At 40.5% G+C, this 17,229-nt stretch overlaps 1 protein-coding gene across 1 annotated transcript in view; it reads left to right on the forward strand.

Moving 5' to 3' along the window:
• Positions 1 to 17,229, forward strand: part of ankrd13a (ankyrin repeat domain 13A) — a 54,519-nt gene that overhangs the window by 18,908 nt on the left and 18,382 nt on the right. The window contains exons 7-12 of the mRNA XM_060843507.1: positions 4,789 to 4,855; positions 5,467 to 5,548; positions 10,886 to 10,950; positions 11,487 to 11,617; positions 15,753 to 15,910; positions 16,879 to 17,013. Coding sequence (XP_060699490.1) covers positions 4,789 to 4,855; positions 5,467 to 5,548; positions 10,886 to 10,950; positions 11,487 to 11,617; positions 15,753 to 15,910; positions 16,879 to 17,013 — 638 coding nt within the window. The remainder of the gene's footprint in view (positions 1 to 4,788; positions 4,856 to 5,466; positions 5,549 to 10,885; positions 10,951 to 11,486; positions 11,618 to 15,752; positions 15,911 to 16,878; positions 17,014 to 17,229) is intronic.

Consider the following 17,229-nt stretch of genomic DNA (forward strand, 5'->3'; position numbering starts at 1 on the left):
TCTTTGGAACCCATTCCCCACAGAAGGCTGTGGAGACAAAGTTGTTGAGTGTATTTAAAACCGAGATACTGTAAGTATTCAAAGTTTGTGAGAAGTTTTGTAGCTCGGGTGCTCGTCGTTGTGGATCTGTTCGCCGAGCTGGGAATTTGTGTTGCAGACGTTTCGTCCCCTGTCTAGGTGACATCATCCGTGCTTGGGGGCCTCCTGTGAAGTGCTTCTGTCATGTTTCCTCCAGCATTTATAATGGTTTGTCTCTGCCGCTTCCGGTTGTCAGTTCCAGCTGTCCGTTGCAGTAGCTGGTGTATCGGGTCCAGGTCGATGTGTTTGTTGATAGAATCTGTGGAGGAGTGCCATGCCTCTAGGAATTCCCTGGCTGTTCTCTGTTTGGCTTGTCCTATAATAGTAGTGTTGTCCCAGTCGAACAGACTACTACGACCACTAAGACTCAAAACAGCACACAAACGAACAGCTACTCTTAGACAACAACTCACCAGGACAAAGGACCCGATACCCAGTAATAGCAAAACCAACGTAGTGTACAAAATCCCATGCAAGAACTGCACAAAACACCTCATAGAACAAACAGGAAGACAGCTAACAATCTGCATCCACGAACCAACTAGCCACGAAACGACATGACCAGTTATCCTTAGTAGCCACACACGCAGATGACAAGCAACATCAGTTCGACTGGGACAACACTACTATTATAAGACAAGCCAAATAGAGAACAGCCAGGGAATTCCTAGAGGCATGGCACTTATCCACAGATTCTATCAACGAACAGATCGACCTGGACCCAATATACCGGCCACTGCAGCGGATAGTTGGAACTGACAACCGGAAGTGGCAGAGACAAACCACTATAAATGCTGGAGGAAACATCACAGAAGCGCTTCACAGGAGGCTCCCAAGCACTGAGGATATCACCTAGACAGGGGACGAAATGTCTTCAATACAAATTCCCAGCTCGGTGAACAGAACCACAACATACTGTGTTCGTTCCTGATTCATAAAGGGATCAAAGGTTGCTGGGACAATGCAAGAGAATGGGATTGAGAAATATCTCAACCATGATTCAATGACAAAGCAAATGCAGTGTCTTGAATGGCATAATTCTGCTCTTATACCTTATTTCCTTTATGGTAGCAAATTGGAATATTTGAACTATTTCACATTGAGTCGTGAGGTCTGAATTAGATCTGTTTTCTAGGTTGTGACCAAGAACGTTCTAGATTCTGCAGGCAGTGTCCATAAAGATCAACAGATGTACTCACTGAGTTCTTTCTTTCTTGCTCATTCATTGGTTTGGTTCAGTTGTTCTCATTCATTCGCCCTTGTGCCCTCTCCAATTTCCTGCTCTTCACCCCACTTTCTCATACATCTTTTGTGTCTCATTCTCTCTCAAAGTCCACAATTGTAATCTGTGATATTAACCAAGTATCTGATTTGTCACACACAAGTGCTGAATTGATTAAGATTTGGAGATGCCGATGTTGGACTGGGGCGTACAAAGTTTAAAAATCACACAATGCCAAGTTATAGTCCAACAGGTTTATTTGGAAGCACTAGCTTTCAGAGCGCTGCTTCTTCATCAGGTGGTTGTGGAGAATAAGATTGTAAGACACAGAATTTATAGCAAAAGTTTACAGTGTGATGTAACTGAAATTATATATTGAAAAAGACCTGGATTGTTAAGTCTCATCTTTTAGAATGACCATGTTGGTTTCAGTTCTTTCAAATTTTTTTTTAAGTTCACTTGAGAATATAACTTTTAACAATTGGTGTCATGTTGGCCCAGATAATGTATTGAAGGGTTAGCTTCCCTGTATGAGGCTGTCTGTGTCACAATGGTCAGACTGATTCTGATCTAAAAAACAGATTTACAGAATCTTACATGGATTCATGCAATTTTTGAGCAAAGTAAAATGTAATATGCAAGTACAAATGCATCCTACAAACTTGTGTATGAGTGTGTGTGGGGGGTGTGTTATGAGTGCCTGTGAGAGAGTGTGTGTGTGTGTATATATGTGTGAGTGCAGAGAGGTATAAAGTCTGTGAGAGGGTGTGTGTGGGTGTATGAAAGAGGGTTTGCATGAGAGAGAGAGAGTGTGTGTGTGGGTGTTGCAAAGGGGTCACCTGTAGTGTGACATAAATCCAAGGTCCCAGTTGAGGCCATCCCCATGGGTACCGAACTTGGCTATCAGCCTCTGCTCGGCCACTTTTCGTTGTTGCCTGTCCAGAAGTCTGCCTTGGAGGAGGACAGTCACTCGAAGGTCCGAGGTCGAATGTCCCAGACTGCTGAAGTGTTCTCTGACTGGGAGGAAACATTCCTGTCTGTTGATTATTCTGCGATGACCATTCATCTGTTGCTGTAGCCTCTGCTTGGAATCACCAATATACCATGCCATAAGGCATCCTTACCTGCAGCGTATGAAATAGACAACGTTGGCTGAGTCGCATGGGTACCTGCCACGTACATGGTGGGAGGTGACCCCACGTGCATTAATAATACAACCATTACGCATGGGGTCACCTCCCACCATGTACGTGGCAGGTACCCATGCAACTCAGCCAACGTTGTCTATTTCATACGCTGCAGGCAAGGATGCCTTAAGGCATGGTACATTGGAGATGGCCTCAACCGGGAGCTTGAGTCATGTCACACTACAGGTGACCCCATTGCACTGTATATGTATCTCTCACACACACGTGCACACATTTTTATGCCCCTTTGCACTCTCACATACACACACTTTTGCACTCACGCATATACACACACTCTCACAGACACTCATAACTCACCCCCCACACACATAAGTTTGTGGGGTGAATTTGTACTTGCAGAATTACTTTGCTCAAAAACTGCATGAATCCATGTAAGTTTCTGTAAATCTGTTTTTTAGATTAGAATCAGTCTGACCATTGTGGCACAGACAGTCTCACACAGGGAAGCTAGCACCTCCAATACATACGCACCGTGGGCGGCATGGTGGCACAGTGGTTAGCACTGTTGCCTCACAGCCCCTGAGACCCGGGTTCAATTCCTGACTCAGGCGACTGACTGTGTGGAGTTTGCACGTTCTCCCCGTGTCTGCGTGGGTTTCCTCCGGGTGCTCCGGTTTCCTCCCACAGTCCAAAGATGTGCGGGTCAGGTGAATTGGCCATGCTAAATTGTCCGTAGTGTTAGATAAGGGGTAAATGTAAGGGTATGGGTGGGTTGCGCTTCGGCGGGTCGGTGTGGACTTGTTGGGCCGAAGGGCCTGTTTCCACACTGTTTAGTAATCTAAAAAAAAAATTATCTGGGCCAACGTGACACCAATTGTTAAAAGTTACATTCTCAAGTGAACTTTTAAAAGAAGTTTCGCAATTTACATATGAAAGAACTGAAACCAACATGGTCATTCTAAAAGATGAGAGACTTAAACAATCCAGGTCTTTTTCAATATATAATTTCAAATACATCACACTGTAAACTTTTGCTGTAAATTCTGTGTCTTACAATCTTATTCTCCACGACCACCTGATGAAGGAGCAGCCCTCCGAAAGCTAGTGCTTCCCATTGAATGTCCATGTATAATTTGAGTTGCATCACACTGTAAATCTTTGCTATAAATTCTGTGTGTTAGGATTGAGCCCTCCACTACCACCTGATGAAGGAGCGATGCTCCAAAAGCTAGTGAGCTTCCAATTAAACCTGTTGGATTATAACCTGGTGTTGTGTGATTTTTAACTTTGATTAAGAATGGCTGTGGAAAATGGGTTACAGAAACGCTCATTCTTAGAAATCATGTTGCAATCTTCATTTTGAGAATCTGAATCATTCTTTTAGGTGTTGAAGCAATTCGCTTGTTTGAAACACTATTTTTGGATGGGGTAGTAAGACAATTAAGGAAAGGCTAAACAGCATCAAGCTTAGCTAAAACACATAGTTGGTTTCTTTTTGAGAAATTGTACTTGTACTTGTCTTTTTTCATTTTCCAAAAAGACATTCCAACCTGCTGTAATTCTGATTTACTAGGACAATTAGAAAGTGAATGGTCATTTTTTTTTTTGTCATTTGAAACTAAACATCAAACATTCTACAATGATAGTTTATTGAAAAGAGTGACCTCTTTTAACTTGTCATTTGGAGATTAAGTATGAAAATTTTTAAAGTTGAAACTGTTGCTTACTGTACTCAACAGTTTCCAATTTTTAAATAGGAAAAGTCTGAACAGACCACTGACATGCTAGACTAACCTATCTGTGGATATATGTAGGGCTCAAGCAAACAAGGCCATACTTTAAAGTAGCTTTGTTGATATTTATCAGTAGTGTGATTTATTTTTCCGGTTGTTTAGTTCTGAGGTTGACTTAGTTGAAATTGACAATTGGACAAAATTTGTTTCCAATTTAGTAAGGATTCAGAGAGAAGTAAGAGCTGGTGGTGCTGTATCTTTGGAGCTTGGGACTAATGAGTAGGCTGTTTTGGGGTCTGGATTTGATGTCGTTCTTCTACATTTTGTGGATGAGGTAAGAACATGGAGTTAAATCAAGTTATTTAAAAGTCCTAACCTAGATCGTAGGCATGGTGTGTCTCATCTGGACAGTGGTGATAACATTTATTCTTTTGAATATTTTGCAAATAATACTTTTCAAAAACAAATAGACTGGAGCTTAATTTGTTTTATTAATTGAAAGCTAGGTGTGTTTTGCTTATAGTTGTACTTGCCAAAGATATACGGGAGGAAGAGATGTGGTATTGAGAAGGTGAAAAATATGGTTAACACTCTACTTATCCCATAGGAACAAATGTGGATTCTGGGGCTGGCGGACAGACAAGACTGATGTTGTTCAAGCATATGAGGCCAAGGTACAGCAAAATAAGACATTTCTGGTTTTCTTTCTTCCTTGTATTTCAGTCCACTTGAATGAAAATTCTTGAGGGAGGTATCCACGGTTTCTTGTAATCATCTCCTCTTTCTTAAGAGATGATCACTTCATGATGGAGTCCTGGGACACCAATGAAAGAGGAAAAAATGAAAATAGATTAACAATATTCAGATAAACTCTCATAGATTCTAGCTGCAAATTCGTGTGTGGGAAAGAGAAGGGGGTGGGAGGTAATTAGTACCGAGTGGAATTAGATAAACATTTTGGCAGATTCATCTAAAGGTACGTGCTCCACAAATGAATAGACTGTTAGTAGTTTTGCTAAAAGGTCATAGCCTGAAACGTTACATTTGTTTCTCTCTGCACAGTCATTAATTTGCTGAGTGTTTAAAGCATTTTTCTATTTTTATATCAGATTTCCAGCATTCGCGGTTGTTAGCTTTTATGTTGGGTCTGTTTGATGTCACTGTTTAGTCTTGTACATTCAATGAAATATTGTAAGGTTTGCATATTGTGAATTTCCATTTCCAGGAAATAAAGGAGAAAAATAAGGGGTGAAATGAATGAGCATATTTGAATTTATTTTTCTAGGTTTTCACTGTGAACAATGTTGATGTGGTAACCAGAAGCAGAACAGAACACCTGACTGACGATGAGAAGACCAAATATAAAGGTATAGAAATAAACCAATGTAGAATTGTGTTATCTGATATTTAAGAAAGACCCAGTTGATCCAGCCTGCTGCTTTGACCATATTTAACTTGCAAGGAGATATTTTTCTTCATCTGCCCCCACATCCCCATGAAAAGAAAACTGTTGGTGATCTTTGAATTTGGGTAAAATTTAAAAAGATAATCTTTTTTTTTCTCAAATGTAAATGGAACACAAATCCATTAGCTTTAGCATTCCAATTCACATGATGTAACTGTGCTCCAGTGTACACCACAGCTGATATTCTTTTGGTTTGTGAGGATTAATAATATTTGGTAAAAATAGGACCATATCATAGACAAGTGCTATCCAATATAATTTCAATGCAAACTGTATTTGCCACGTGGTACAAAATATGCCCAGTATTTTATAAAACAAAATGAACAATCTTTTGAAACTTAAAGTTTTAAACTATACAATTAATACGGATACATGTGTAACCAAAGGCAGGAAAACTGCTTCAAAGGTGTTGTGTAAAATGCGTACCTGTTTTGCAAAAGAAGCCTACTGCCTAAACTCTGATATGGTGGTGACAAATTAATAACAAAATTGTACTATTTCTGTTTTTCACCCAGAGGGTGGTGGTAATCTGGAACTCATTGCCTGTAAGCATGGGAGAGGCAGGAATCTTCATAACATTGAAGTAGTATTTAGATGTGCACTTAGATGCCAAAACATAAAGTTTTGGAAAATGAAATTGGAATAGTTAGATGGTTGTTTTTAACTGGCATGGACACAATGGACCTGAGGATTTTTTTTCCATGCTACAGATTTTTATGACTTCATTAATATTTTAGCAGGCTTGGGAAAAGAAAAGAACTTGTAAATCTTTACATATTAGTTGACTTTTGCTTTGCTTAGTTGCCATTTGTAAACATAGCATCTGGACATTTAGCTTATGACCAACCTTCTGTAATCTCTTGATTTTTATGTTAAAGCACCCTATTCCTTTCAGTCACAGATGTATAAACTTGAAGACTGAACACATTTGTATGTTGGTGCATTGCCCCAGCTTGTCAAAATTGCACATTTTTAACCCTCACTGACATCCATGCAGTGTAGTCTGTCATTCACTCACTCATTATCTTACTTTTAATAACTCCAAACACCAGCTACGAAAAAACAAGCCCTTCAACGAGAATTTAATTGAATTAAATTCAATTTAATTTAATTGTGGGCGGCACGGTGGCACAGTGGTTAGCACTGCTGCCTCACAGCACCTGTAGACCCGGGTTCAATTCCCGACTCAGGTGACTGACTGTGTGGAGTTTGCACGTTCTCCCCGTGTCTGCGTGGGTTTCCTCCGGGTGCTCCGGTTTCCTCCCACAGTCCAAAGATGTGCAGGTCAGGTGAATTGGCCAAGCTAAATTGCCCGTAGTGTTAGGTAAGGGGTAAATGTAGGGGTATGGGTGGGTTGCGCTTCGGCGGGTCGGTGTGGACTTGTTGGGCCGAAGGGCCTGTTTCCACACTGTAAGTCTAATCTAAAAGTAAGTCTAATCTAATCTAAATTTACTGTCACGTGTACCGAGGCACAATGAAAAGCTTTGTCTTGCGAGCAATACAGGCTGATCACATAGATAAATATACAACAGGTAAACAGTGGCAAAAGCCAAAGCACAGGTACAGGCTAAGAGTTTGAGTCCATTCAGTATTCTAACAAGAGTAGGGTAGAAACTGTTTAGAAACCAGCTGGTGCATGTGGTCAGGCTTCTGTACCTTCTCCCCCATGGTAAACGTTGTAATAAAGCATTGCCAGGGTGGGATGGATCTTTGAGAATGCTGGCGGTCTTTCCTTGACAGCGGGCCTGGTAGATGGGAGGTTTCTACAAAATCTACAGATGAGAGGTTGGCCTTTTGTGATTGGCCGGGCCAAGTTCTCCATTCTCTATAGTCATCTTTGATCTTGAATGGTACAGTTGCCATATCAGGTGGTGATACATCCAGACAGAATGCTCTCGATGGCGCACCTATAAAAGTTGGCAAGGGTATTCGCCATCATGCCAAATTTTCTCAGATGTCTAAGGAAAAAGAGACATTGTTGGGCCTTTGTAATCAGTGCATCCACATGAAGAGATGACCACTCCCAGAAGCTTGATACTTTCCGCTCATTTCACCTCTGTGCTGTTAATGTCTAGAGAGCATGAGTAACATCCTGCTGAAAATCAATAATGACTTCCTTGGGTTTTGCCGGCATTGAGAGCTAGGTTGTTCTCAGTGCACCATTCTTCCAGGTCTTCCATCTCCTGTCTGTAGTCTGTTTTGTCACCATCTGAGATTCGACTGACTATGGTGGTGTCATCAACGAACTTGTAAATGGCATTAATCTGGTATTTGGTGACACGGTCTTGAGTATACACTGAATACAGTAGGTGGCTGAGTATGCACCCCTGGGGGTGCACCAGTATTGAATGTTAGTGAGGATGAAATATTGTCTCCAATCTTCACTGATTGTGGCCTGTGGGTCAGGAAACTGAGTATCTATTTGCAGAGAATGGGGTTTAGTCCGAGATCACTCCGTTTAGTAATTAGTCTCAAGGGGATAATCGTGTTAAAGGCTGAACTGCAGTCCATGAGTAGGATTCTTGCATAGCTGTTCTTGGTGTTAGGATGTTCGAGAGAAGAGTTAAGGACAAGTGATAAGGCACCTGATGTGGATCAGTTTGTCTGATAGGCAAATTGGAGTGGGTCAAGAGTAGTGAGGAGGCTGGAGTTGATTAATACCATGACTAACCTTTCAAAGCACTTCATGACCACCAAAGTTAGGGCCACTTGACGGCAGTCATTGAGACATTCTGCATGAGCCTTCTTCGGCACAAGGATGATGCTGGCCCTCTTGAAACAGGGGCAGTGGCCTGCTGCAGGGAGAGGTTGAAGATGTCTGAGAAGACCTCTGCCAGTTGATCTGTGCATGCTCTGAGTGTACTGCATCTGGTCCCATTGCTTTCGTTGGATTCGCACGAAGGAAAATTGATCTGACCTCTAAGATAAGATGCCAAATTCCCTCAGAAAATTTAGAGCGTAGTCAAACCATCACCCTTCCAAAAGTTGACTCCTGTTTTCAGTATTTCACAAAGCTGTCCCACCAATCAAAATGTATCAACATTTAGAAGCACCTAGAGAGAACAGGAACAGAGAGGGGAACTAACAGCTTTCTACTCCCCTTGTTTCATTGAGCAAGTAGTTCTTTAGCTTCCATGTCAGTAGAAACTAAATAATTGAACTACATTCTGAAAAACAAAGTTGTGGTCTGTCTGACATGTGATTCTGTTGAGCAGCAATATGCTTGATTCTTCCTTGATTAATTGAAAGTGGGTAACAAATTACCTACAGCTACACTTTTTACACAGCTGTATTGTGTGACTTTGAAAATAGAGAGCATTAATTTGCCACATGTCTGGCCTCATTGGGCCAGCTTTTGATTCCAGACTTTTATTGAATCCAAATTTCACCATGTACCGTGATGGGATTCAAATTCATGCTCCTGAGATTCTGGATTAATGTGATTGTGAATCTCTGCAGTGAGAAATCAGTTCTTCTCCTCCAATCACCCATTTAACAAGTTCTATCTGTACAAAATTATTATGGTGCAAAGGAAGGCTATTTGATCCATCGGTGCTGCAACTCTTCTCCAATTGAGTATCATGATTTGGTGCATCTTTTCACCATTAACCTGCACATTATTTCAATATCAGTAATTATCTAATGCCCTCTTTGCCTCAATTGAACCTGCCTCCACCACACTTTCAGGTGGTGGTAGAAACCCAATCCACTTGCGTTAAACGTTTCTTCTCTCATCACTTTACTATTTTTGCAAATCATTTTAATTTTATTGTCTTTCGTTTGTGATGGTTTATGAGCAGGAACAATATCTTCTTATTTACCCTGTCCACCTCTGGTGATTTTGAAAACTTCAATCAAATCTCCTATTGACCTTCTCTTCAAGAAAAACAGTTCTAACTTCTCTAAATGTCTTCAGTCAGATGGTGTTCATTAAAGAAGTCTATTTTTGTTTTAATCTCTCTATGTCAGACTTAGAATACCAATAAGGAAGTGGTTATATCAGTGGACTGATAATCCTAAGGTCTAGGATAATGTTCTGAGTCACCGGTTCAAATCCCAGCATGGCAGTTGGTGGAATTTAAGTTCAATTAATAATTGAAAGCTAGTTGCAGTAATATTGATCATGAAACTATTATAAACTGTCCTTTTTAAGGAAGGAGGTCAGCCATCCTTTACATGGCCTAGATATGATTCTGACTCTTAAGTGCCTTCTGAAATGGCCAAGCAAGACACTCAGTTCAAGGGCAGTTAAGAATGGCCCATAAATGCCTAGCCTTTTCAGTGATGCCCACATCCTATGAAACAATAAAGGAAACAAAAATATAGAGAAAGCATAAGATTGACTGACTATATAAGCAACAGGGTAGCATAATTAAATTTCACAGTTACTCGTGGAGTACAGGGACTAAAGATATGTGCATTTCCTATCTTAGCCATGCCAAAATCCTTTACACTTTATTGGTTTATAGTAAACCAACAGTGAGTACCACTGAACTGTCAGTCTCAACAATAGTATTTTACTTGTAAGTCAGAAGAACTTTTAAATCCACTTTAAGCAACTTGTGTATGAGCACTAGGCTGGCATTTCTGTGCAGCACAAAGAGCTGTTTGCTGGGGAGAGAAGTTGCACAGAGCCTCAGACTGACCACTTGGGTGGACTGAGAAATCTTGCAGTATTATTTAAAATGGCTTGGCCGATACCAGTCCTGCAACCAACAACTAAATGTTAAGTTGGTCATTTGTTCCTGTTTCTTTGGAAATTGGCTGCCACATTCCCCATACATACTACAGCTGAAAAGCGCTATATAAACAATAGACTTTAAGCAAGTAGAATAACTGAATTTTTAAGTGAGTTTACAATTTCTTTTTGAAGACTGTAGATGAGCGGTTCAGTGGAATAAATGACCTAGCCATTTCATACCTGTTTTAGCTGATCAATCTCCTTTGTACGTGCCTGTTGTTCTTCAGTATTAGTTTTTTAATCAAATGTTGGAGTTTTCAAAAAAACCTTTAGTTCTGGCTGCACTCGAAGCATTGAGAACTCTTTGATTTCTAGATCATGCTCTTTCACATTGAATAGCTCAAGCTAAATATAGAGCAGTGTTCTTGCTCTTTTATCTGCTTTGGTCCCAATTTTGTTAGATCAGAGATCATATGGAGAAGCTTTCCTACTTTCAATTTTAAATCCTTGAAAACACAGCCTAATTTTTGTAACTTTATTGTGTATTTTATTTTACAGATGATAAAAATCTGCTTGAATCTCTGCTGGGAAAAGTGGAGGAGCACATCAGTCCACAGAATGGGGTAATTTAGAGGATAACTATTTCTCGAGAGCTTTTCATGTTTCTTTTCTCTATTCTAGATTGCAAGAAACCAATGACACCTGAAAATCACTGTTTGCTTTGTCTTCCCCACCAATGTCTTCGGTCTAAGCACCACGCTGCACTTCTGTCCATCTTTAATGATGCCTCTAATTAGTCTTTATACCCCCATCTCAATGAGGACAGCCACTAATTGGTCTGTAGACAACTAATGGATATGATTTTGAAATGTAGATAGGTCATGGATATTCAGAATTCTCATTAACATTGAGTGCATTGACTTCTTCTCTTGATAGCATAAACACGTGAAATATCTAACTATATATAGTGAAAATTGAATGGAAATTTTGCTCGTTCGATTGTATGACTGACCATAAAATTGAGCTGAAAGTCTCCACATATTGTTGTCTCAAGGTTTGCACATACGTACTCACCTTTTTACAGTGTGACCTGATGCATTTGAACATTTTACCAATATAGACAGTATCTCCCTTTACTGCCTTGTCTTTATATTTGCAGCACCTCATCACAGAAACTGCAACTATCCACAATGTGACATCCATCATGCCAGAGGAATATTTCAACCCAGAGTTTGACCTTGGAGATAGAGACATTGGTCGGCCAATGGAGCTTTCAGTCAAAACACGCAAGTAAGGTCATTGACAGTAACCCAAGAATACTATTAGAGCAAATGTATTTTGTCTGAATGTAATGTAGTCCAACAATGTAAAAAATTGCTCAACTATGCCTGTACATTAAAAGCAGAACAAATCCAACTCGGCCTGTTACCACCCCATCAGTCTACTTTCAATTACCAGTAAAGTGATGGAAGGTGTCATCAATAGTGCTATTAAGCATCATACATGCTCATTAACAATCTACTCAGTGACACCCAATTTGGCTTCTGCAAGGGACACTCATCACAACCTTGGTTCCAACATGAACAAAAGAACTGAGTTCCAGAGGTGAGGTGAGAATAACGGCCCTTGATATCAAGGCTGCATTCGACTGAGTTCAGCATCAAGGAGCCCTAGCAAAAGGTGGTTGTGTTTGTTGGAAGTCGGTCATCCCAACTTTAGAACATCTCAACAGGAGTTCCTGAGTGTAGTGTCCTAGATCGAACCATCTTCAGCAACTTCATTAATAACCATCCCTCCACCATAAGGTCAGAAGTGGGGATGTTCACTAATTGCACAATATTCAGCACCATTCATGACTCCTCAGATACTGAAGCATTCCATGTTGAAATGCAACAAGATCTGACAATATCCAGACTTGGGCTGACAAATGGCAAGCAACATTTGCACCACACAAATGCCAGGCTATGACTATCACCAATAAGAGACAATCTAACCACCGCACTTGGTTACCATTTGTGCATCCCTCAAGGTTAACATCCTGGGATTTACCATTGACTGGAACTCAACTGGACTCACTATATAAACACAGTGGGTACAAGAACAGATTAGAGGCTAGGAATACTGCAGTTGGTATCTCACCTCCTGACTCCCCATAGCCTGTCCATCAATTACAAGGCACAAGTCAGGATGGATTACACCACACCTTCCTGGGTGGGTGCTGTTCGAACAATTCTCAAGAAGCTTAACACCATCCAGGACAAAGCAGCCCACTTGATTGGCACTCCATCCACAAGCATCTACTCCATCCACTATCGATGCTCAGTAGCAGACATGTGTATTATCTACAAGACTCACTGCAGAAATTCACCCAAGATCCACTACCTTTAAATTCTCCTCCAAGGTGACTTGGAACAATATTGTCATTCCTTCACTGTTGCTGGATCAAAATCTTGGAGCTCTCTCCCTAATGGCATTATAGGTTAACCTGCAACAGTTCAAGAAGGTAGCTTAATGCCACCTTCTCAAGGGCAATGAGGGACAGGCAATAAACATTGGCTCCGCTCACAATGCCTAGCTCTCTCAAATGAATAAATAAAACTGAGTAATTAGAAAATGGTGCAGAGCAATAAGCAATCAGTCATACAGCAGGGAAACCACCCCTTCAGTTCAACTCGTTCATGCTAACCAAGTTTCCAAAACTAAACTGGTCCCATTTGCTTACGTTTAGCCTGTACCTCTCCAAACCTTTCCTATTCATGTACCTATCCAAATGTCTTTTAAATGTTATAACTATACCCTCATCTACCACTTCCCCTGGCAGTTCATTCCATGTATGCACCACTCTCGGTGAAAATGTTGCCCCTCTCTCACCTTTAAAAAAAATGCCTACTTTTGAACTCCCCTAGTCCTGAACTTCCTGTGCTCCAATGGAGAAGGTGCCAGCTTATCCTGTCTCTATTTTAATCTGCTTTTGGGAAAGCTGCTAACTGAGGGTAAGTAATGAGGGTATAGATTACAGTTTTTAATTTAAATTTATTTATTCATGAAATAGAGCATCATTGGCTAGGCTAGCGTTAATTGCTCTTCCCTATTCCACTTGATAAGGTGTTGGTGAACTGTTACATTAGGTCGAACCATCTTCGCCCACTTCACCAATGACCTTCCCTTCACCACAAGATCAAAGTTGGGATGTTTACCAATGACTTCACAAAGTTCATTATCACTCACCATTCCTCAGATATTGAAGCAGTACTCAAAACTTTTACCCAGGAATTCTTCCCTTGGGTGAATGACAAAAGGCAAGGAGCCAACTCAGAATTCATTTAACTCTATATAAAGCACACATGTATTGCAGTGCTTCTTACTTCATCTAACTTAAACTCACTTTATTTAACTTCACATTACCTACTTGAACTTAGTTCACATTTAACTCTAACACAATAAATTTGGCTTGAATCAAACACTAATTTGAGTGAAGTGGCCAACTTCGCTCTGTGTAGATCTTGCCTAGTGGTTCTTTGTCTTCTCTGAAGATAACTCCACAACATATACTTCTCAAATGTTGGCATGGGCAGAAAAATGGCAGATGGAGTTTAATCTGGACAAATGTGAGGTGATACATTTTGGAAGATCATGTACAGATGCAAATTATACAGTGAATGGAAGAACCCTTGTTGATATACAGAGGGATCTGTGTGTGCAGGTCCACAGATCATTGAATCTGACAGCATAGCGGATAAGTAGTAAAAAAAAATGGCCTATGGTATGTTTGCCTTCATTTGGAAAGGGGCATTGAGTATAAGGAAAGACAAGTCATGCTACAGTTTTGTAGAAATTTAGTTAGGCCATTTACTTGGAATATGATGCACCGTTCTGATTATCACATTAACAGAAGGATATGGATGCTTTGGAGAGGGTAAAGAAAAGGTTTACCAGGAAGTTGCCTGATAAGAGGGATTTTAGCTATGAGGAAAGGTTGGCTAGACGGGTTTGTTTTCACTGGAACACAGGAGATTGAGTGGCGACCTAATAGAAGTTTAAAAGACTGTGAATGGGATGGATAGAATGGAAAGTATGAGGCTTATTCCCAGCATGGAGGGGTCACCCACTAGTGGGCACAGGTTCAACATGTGACAGGGGAAGTTTTAAGAAATGTGCAAGGCATTTCTTTCACACAGTGGGTGGTGAGTGCTTGGAACACATTGCCAGAGGTAGTAATGGTAATGGTGGTATTGATGGTGGTGGAAGCAGACACAATAGCAGCATTAAAGAAGCACCTGAACGAATACCTGAATGAGAAGGGAATAGAGGAATACGGTTCCTTTTAAGTGAAAATAGTTTTAATATGGAAGAACAAAAATGTGGCAGCACAGGCTTGGAGGTGCAAAGAGCCTACTCCTGTGATTAATTGTTCTTTGTTGGTCTTGAGAAATCCTTTGTTCTGCTTTTGTCTCAAAAATGTGTCCCTTTCCAGAAATGTCTGGCACTATGAATTGACCAAAATCTGATCACATTCTTTGATTGTGGCCAATGCAGTTTTACTGGTTAATATTAGATCCCCTACAGTCTGGAAACAGGCCCTTTGGCCCAACAAGTCCACACTGACTCTCTGAAGAGTAAACCATCCAGACCCATTCCCCTACCCTTATATTTACTCCTGACTAATGTACTTAATACTGTGGGCAATTTTTCATGGCCAATTCACCTGACCTGCACATCTTTGGATTGTGGGAAGAAACCAGAGCACCTGGAGGTAACCCACGCATACAGGGGGAAAATGTCTCTGCGGAGTTTGCACAAGTTACCCGAGGTGGGAATCAAACCCAGGTCCCTGGCCTGTGAGACAGCAGTGCTAACCACTGAGCCATTGTGCTACCCCAAATAAAAAGCTACATTCTTTGCACCAAATAAGGTGATACTGTACTGGTCTGTCTAGTTGACTGCTATGACACTTGCCTTATTTGGTCAATACACAAAATTGCAGATCACTTAGTGATTGTAATGACATCAGCCAGGTCGAGCTCAGAATGGGTTTCCTGACTGTGGCTCTTAATCTGGTCCAATCAGGGAGCCCTGGCTGAAAGAGAAGGGTGTCAGACATCTTGTTCACTCAGAGCTGGCTCGTGTCAAGGACTATCCATGCAAAAATAAAGGGTGACTTGGTGACAGGATACCCGCATCTGGAGTTATTTCAGTTACAGCTTACAAAACAGGTTACATTGTGTCCTGGCTGCAGTTTTAACCAAGGTCAGAGTTAAAACTAGCTTGGCCAAAACTTCCCAGCATGCTTGAGTATAGCTCTTAACCATTTCTACTGATGGCCACCTGACCACAAAAAATTTGCATGTTTTCCCAGGTTAATTTGGGTCAAATTCAGGGCTTTTCATCCTAATCGGTCTATTTTACATCCCTTTGGTCTAATCAGATTTAAAGCAACACTGTGGCTATGCGAGGAATACCCACTGTCCTTTGTGGAGCAGGTAATTCCAATCATTGATCTGATGGCAAGGAGCAGCATACATTTTGCAAAACTCAGAGACTTCATCACATTACAGCTGCCACCAGGATTTCCTGTCAAAATAGGTAACATTCAAATTATGACTTTTTTTTTGTGTCCAGTAATTTCTACAAGAATGTTATGTATTGACATGTGGTGAGCATCAATGTTACCTTCTGCAGTGAAATACTCTTCAAATTCTGTCTGTATATGCTCAAATCTAAGTCATTGCTCATAAGTCATTGTTTGTTTGAGGAAGTGGAAGCCCTCGCAACTGTAAAGCTCTATCTCATAAAGGGCCTTTAGTAAAGGAGGACAAAATATTGGGAATAGAAACTAGGCCAGTAAACTGGCCTTTGGTCTTGGTTTGTGGTAGCATGCTCACCTCCTGATTAGGAAGTTATGCAGTCAAGCCCCACCTGCAAACGTTTTGCATAATCTAGATTGACACTTGAGTGCTATATTAAGGCAGTGCTCCACTGAGAGGTTTCATGTTTCAGACAAGATTTTAATTGTAATACCATCAACACTCTCAGCTATCTGTAAAAGATCTTAATGAATTGTTCGGTGATGAATAGGGAGTTTTTTTCAGTACCCTTTATCCCACAACTAACCAAAAAAAATTTACTTCTGTTACTTCTGTTTACTTCTATTATTTATGGGACCTTGTGCGCCTAATGGCTGCTACGTTTCCTACAATACAACAGTGATTATATTTCAATTAAGATACCAATTATCTTTTACATTTTTTTCTGTCAATCACTAGGCTTCCAGAATAGTTTGCAGGGCTAGCAAAGTTTGAGTTAATATCAATAACTCTATACTTTGTAAAAGGAAATTGAATGGTTTTGCCTCGACTAAATCACTTTAGTTACCCATCAGCAAGATAATTTAAAACCGAGAATGGTGGAAAAACTCAGCAGGTCTGGCAGCATCTGTGGAGAGAGAAAAACAGAGCTAATATTATGAGTCCAGTATGACTCCTCAGGACTGTAGGCACAGCAGTCTTATTGTTCAAATTGTTTCTCCAAAATTATCCTGTCTTCTGTCCCAGAAATCCCACTATTCTACGTCTTGAATGCACGAATTACATTTGGAAATGTGAATGTATGCAGCACCGATAAGGCACTGACTCCACAAGCACAGAAGGGATCACTGAGCAACTTGGTCATGTCAACATCTAATGGAGGTTCGCAGATTGTATACATTACCCTGTTACATAACCGTTTAAATTCTCAATCTGGACACTTTTTTGTTGTTTGATTTATGGAATTATTTCTTTATTTCCACTAAAGATAATCACAAATGATGTGGGTTAATGTCATAAAAGGCATTTGTACTGACTCAGCTAAACCTGCTGTGATGTTAGAACTAAAATGTAAATTGGTAAGAAGGAAACCGTATT

Source organism: Hemiscyllium ocellatum, chromosome 24 (assembly GCF_020745735.1).
Source record: "Hemiscyllium ocellatum isolate sHemOce1 chromosome 24, sHemOce1.pat.X.cur, whole genome shotgun sequence".
NCBI classification, from domain to species: domain Eukaryota; kingdom Metazoa; phylum Chordata; class Chondrichthyes; order Orectolobiformes; family Hemiscylliidae; genus Hemiscyllium; species Hemiscyllium ocellatum.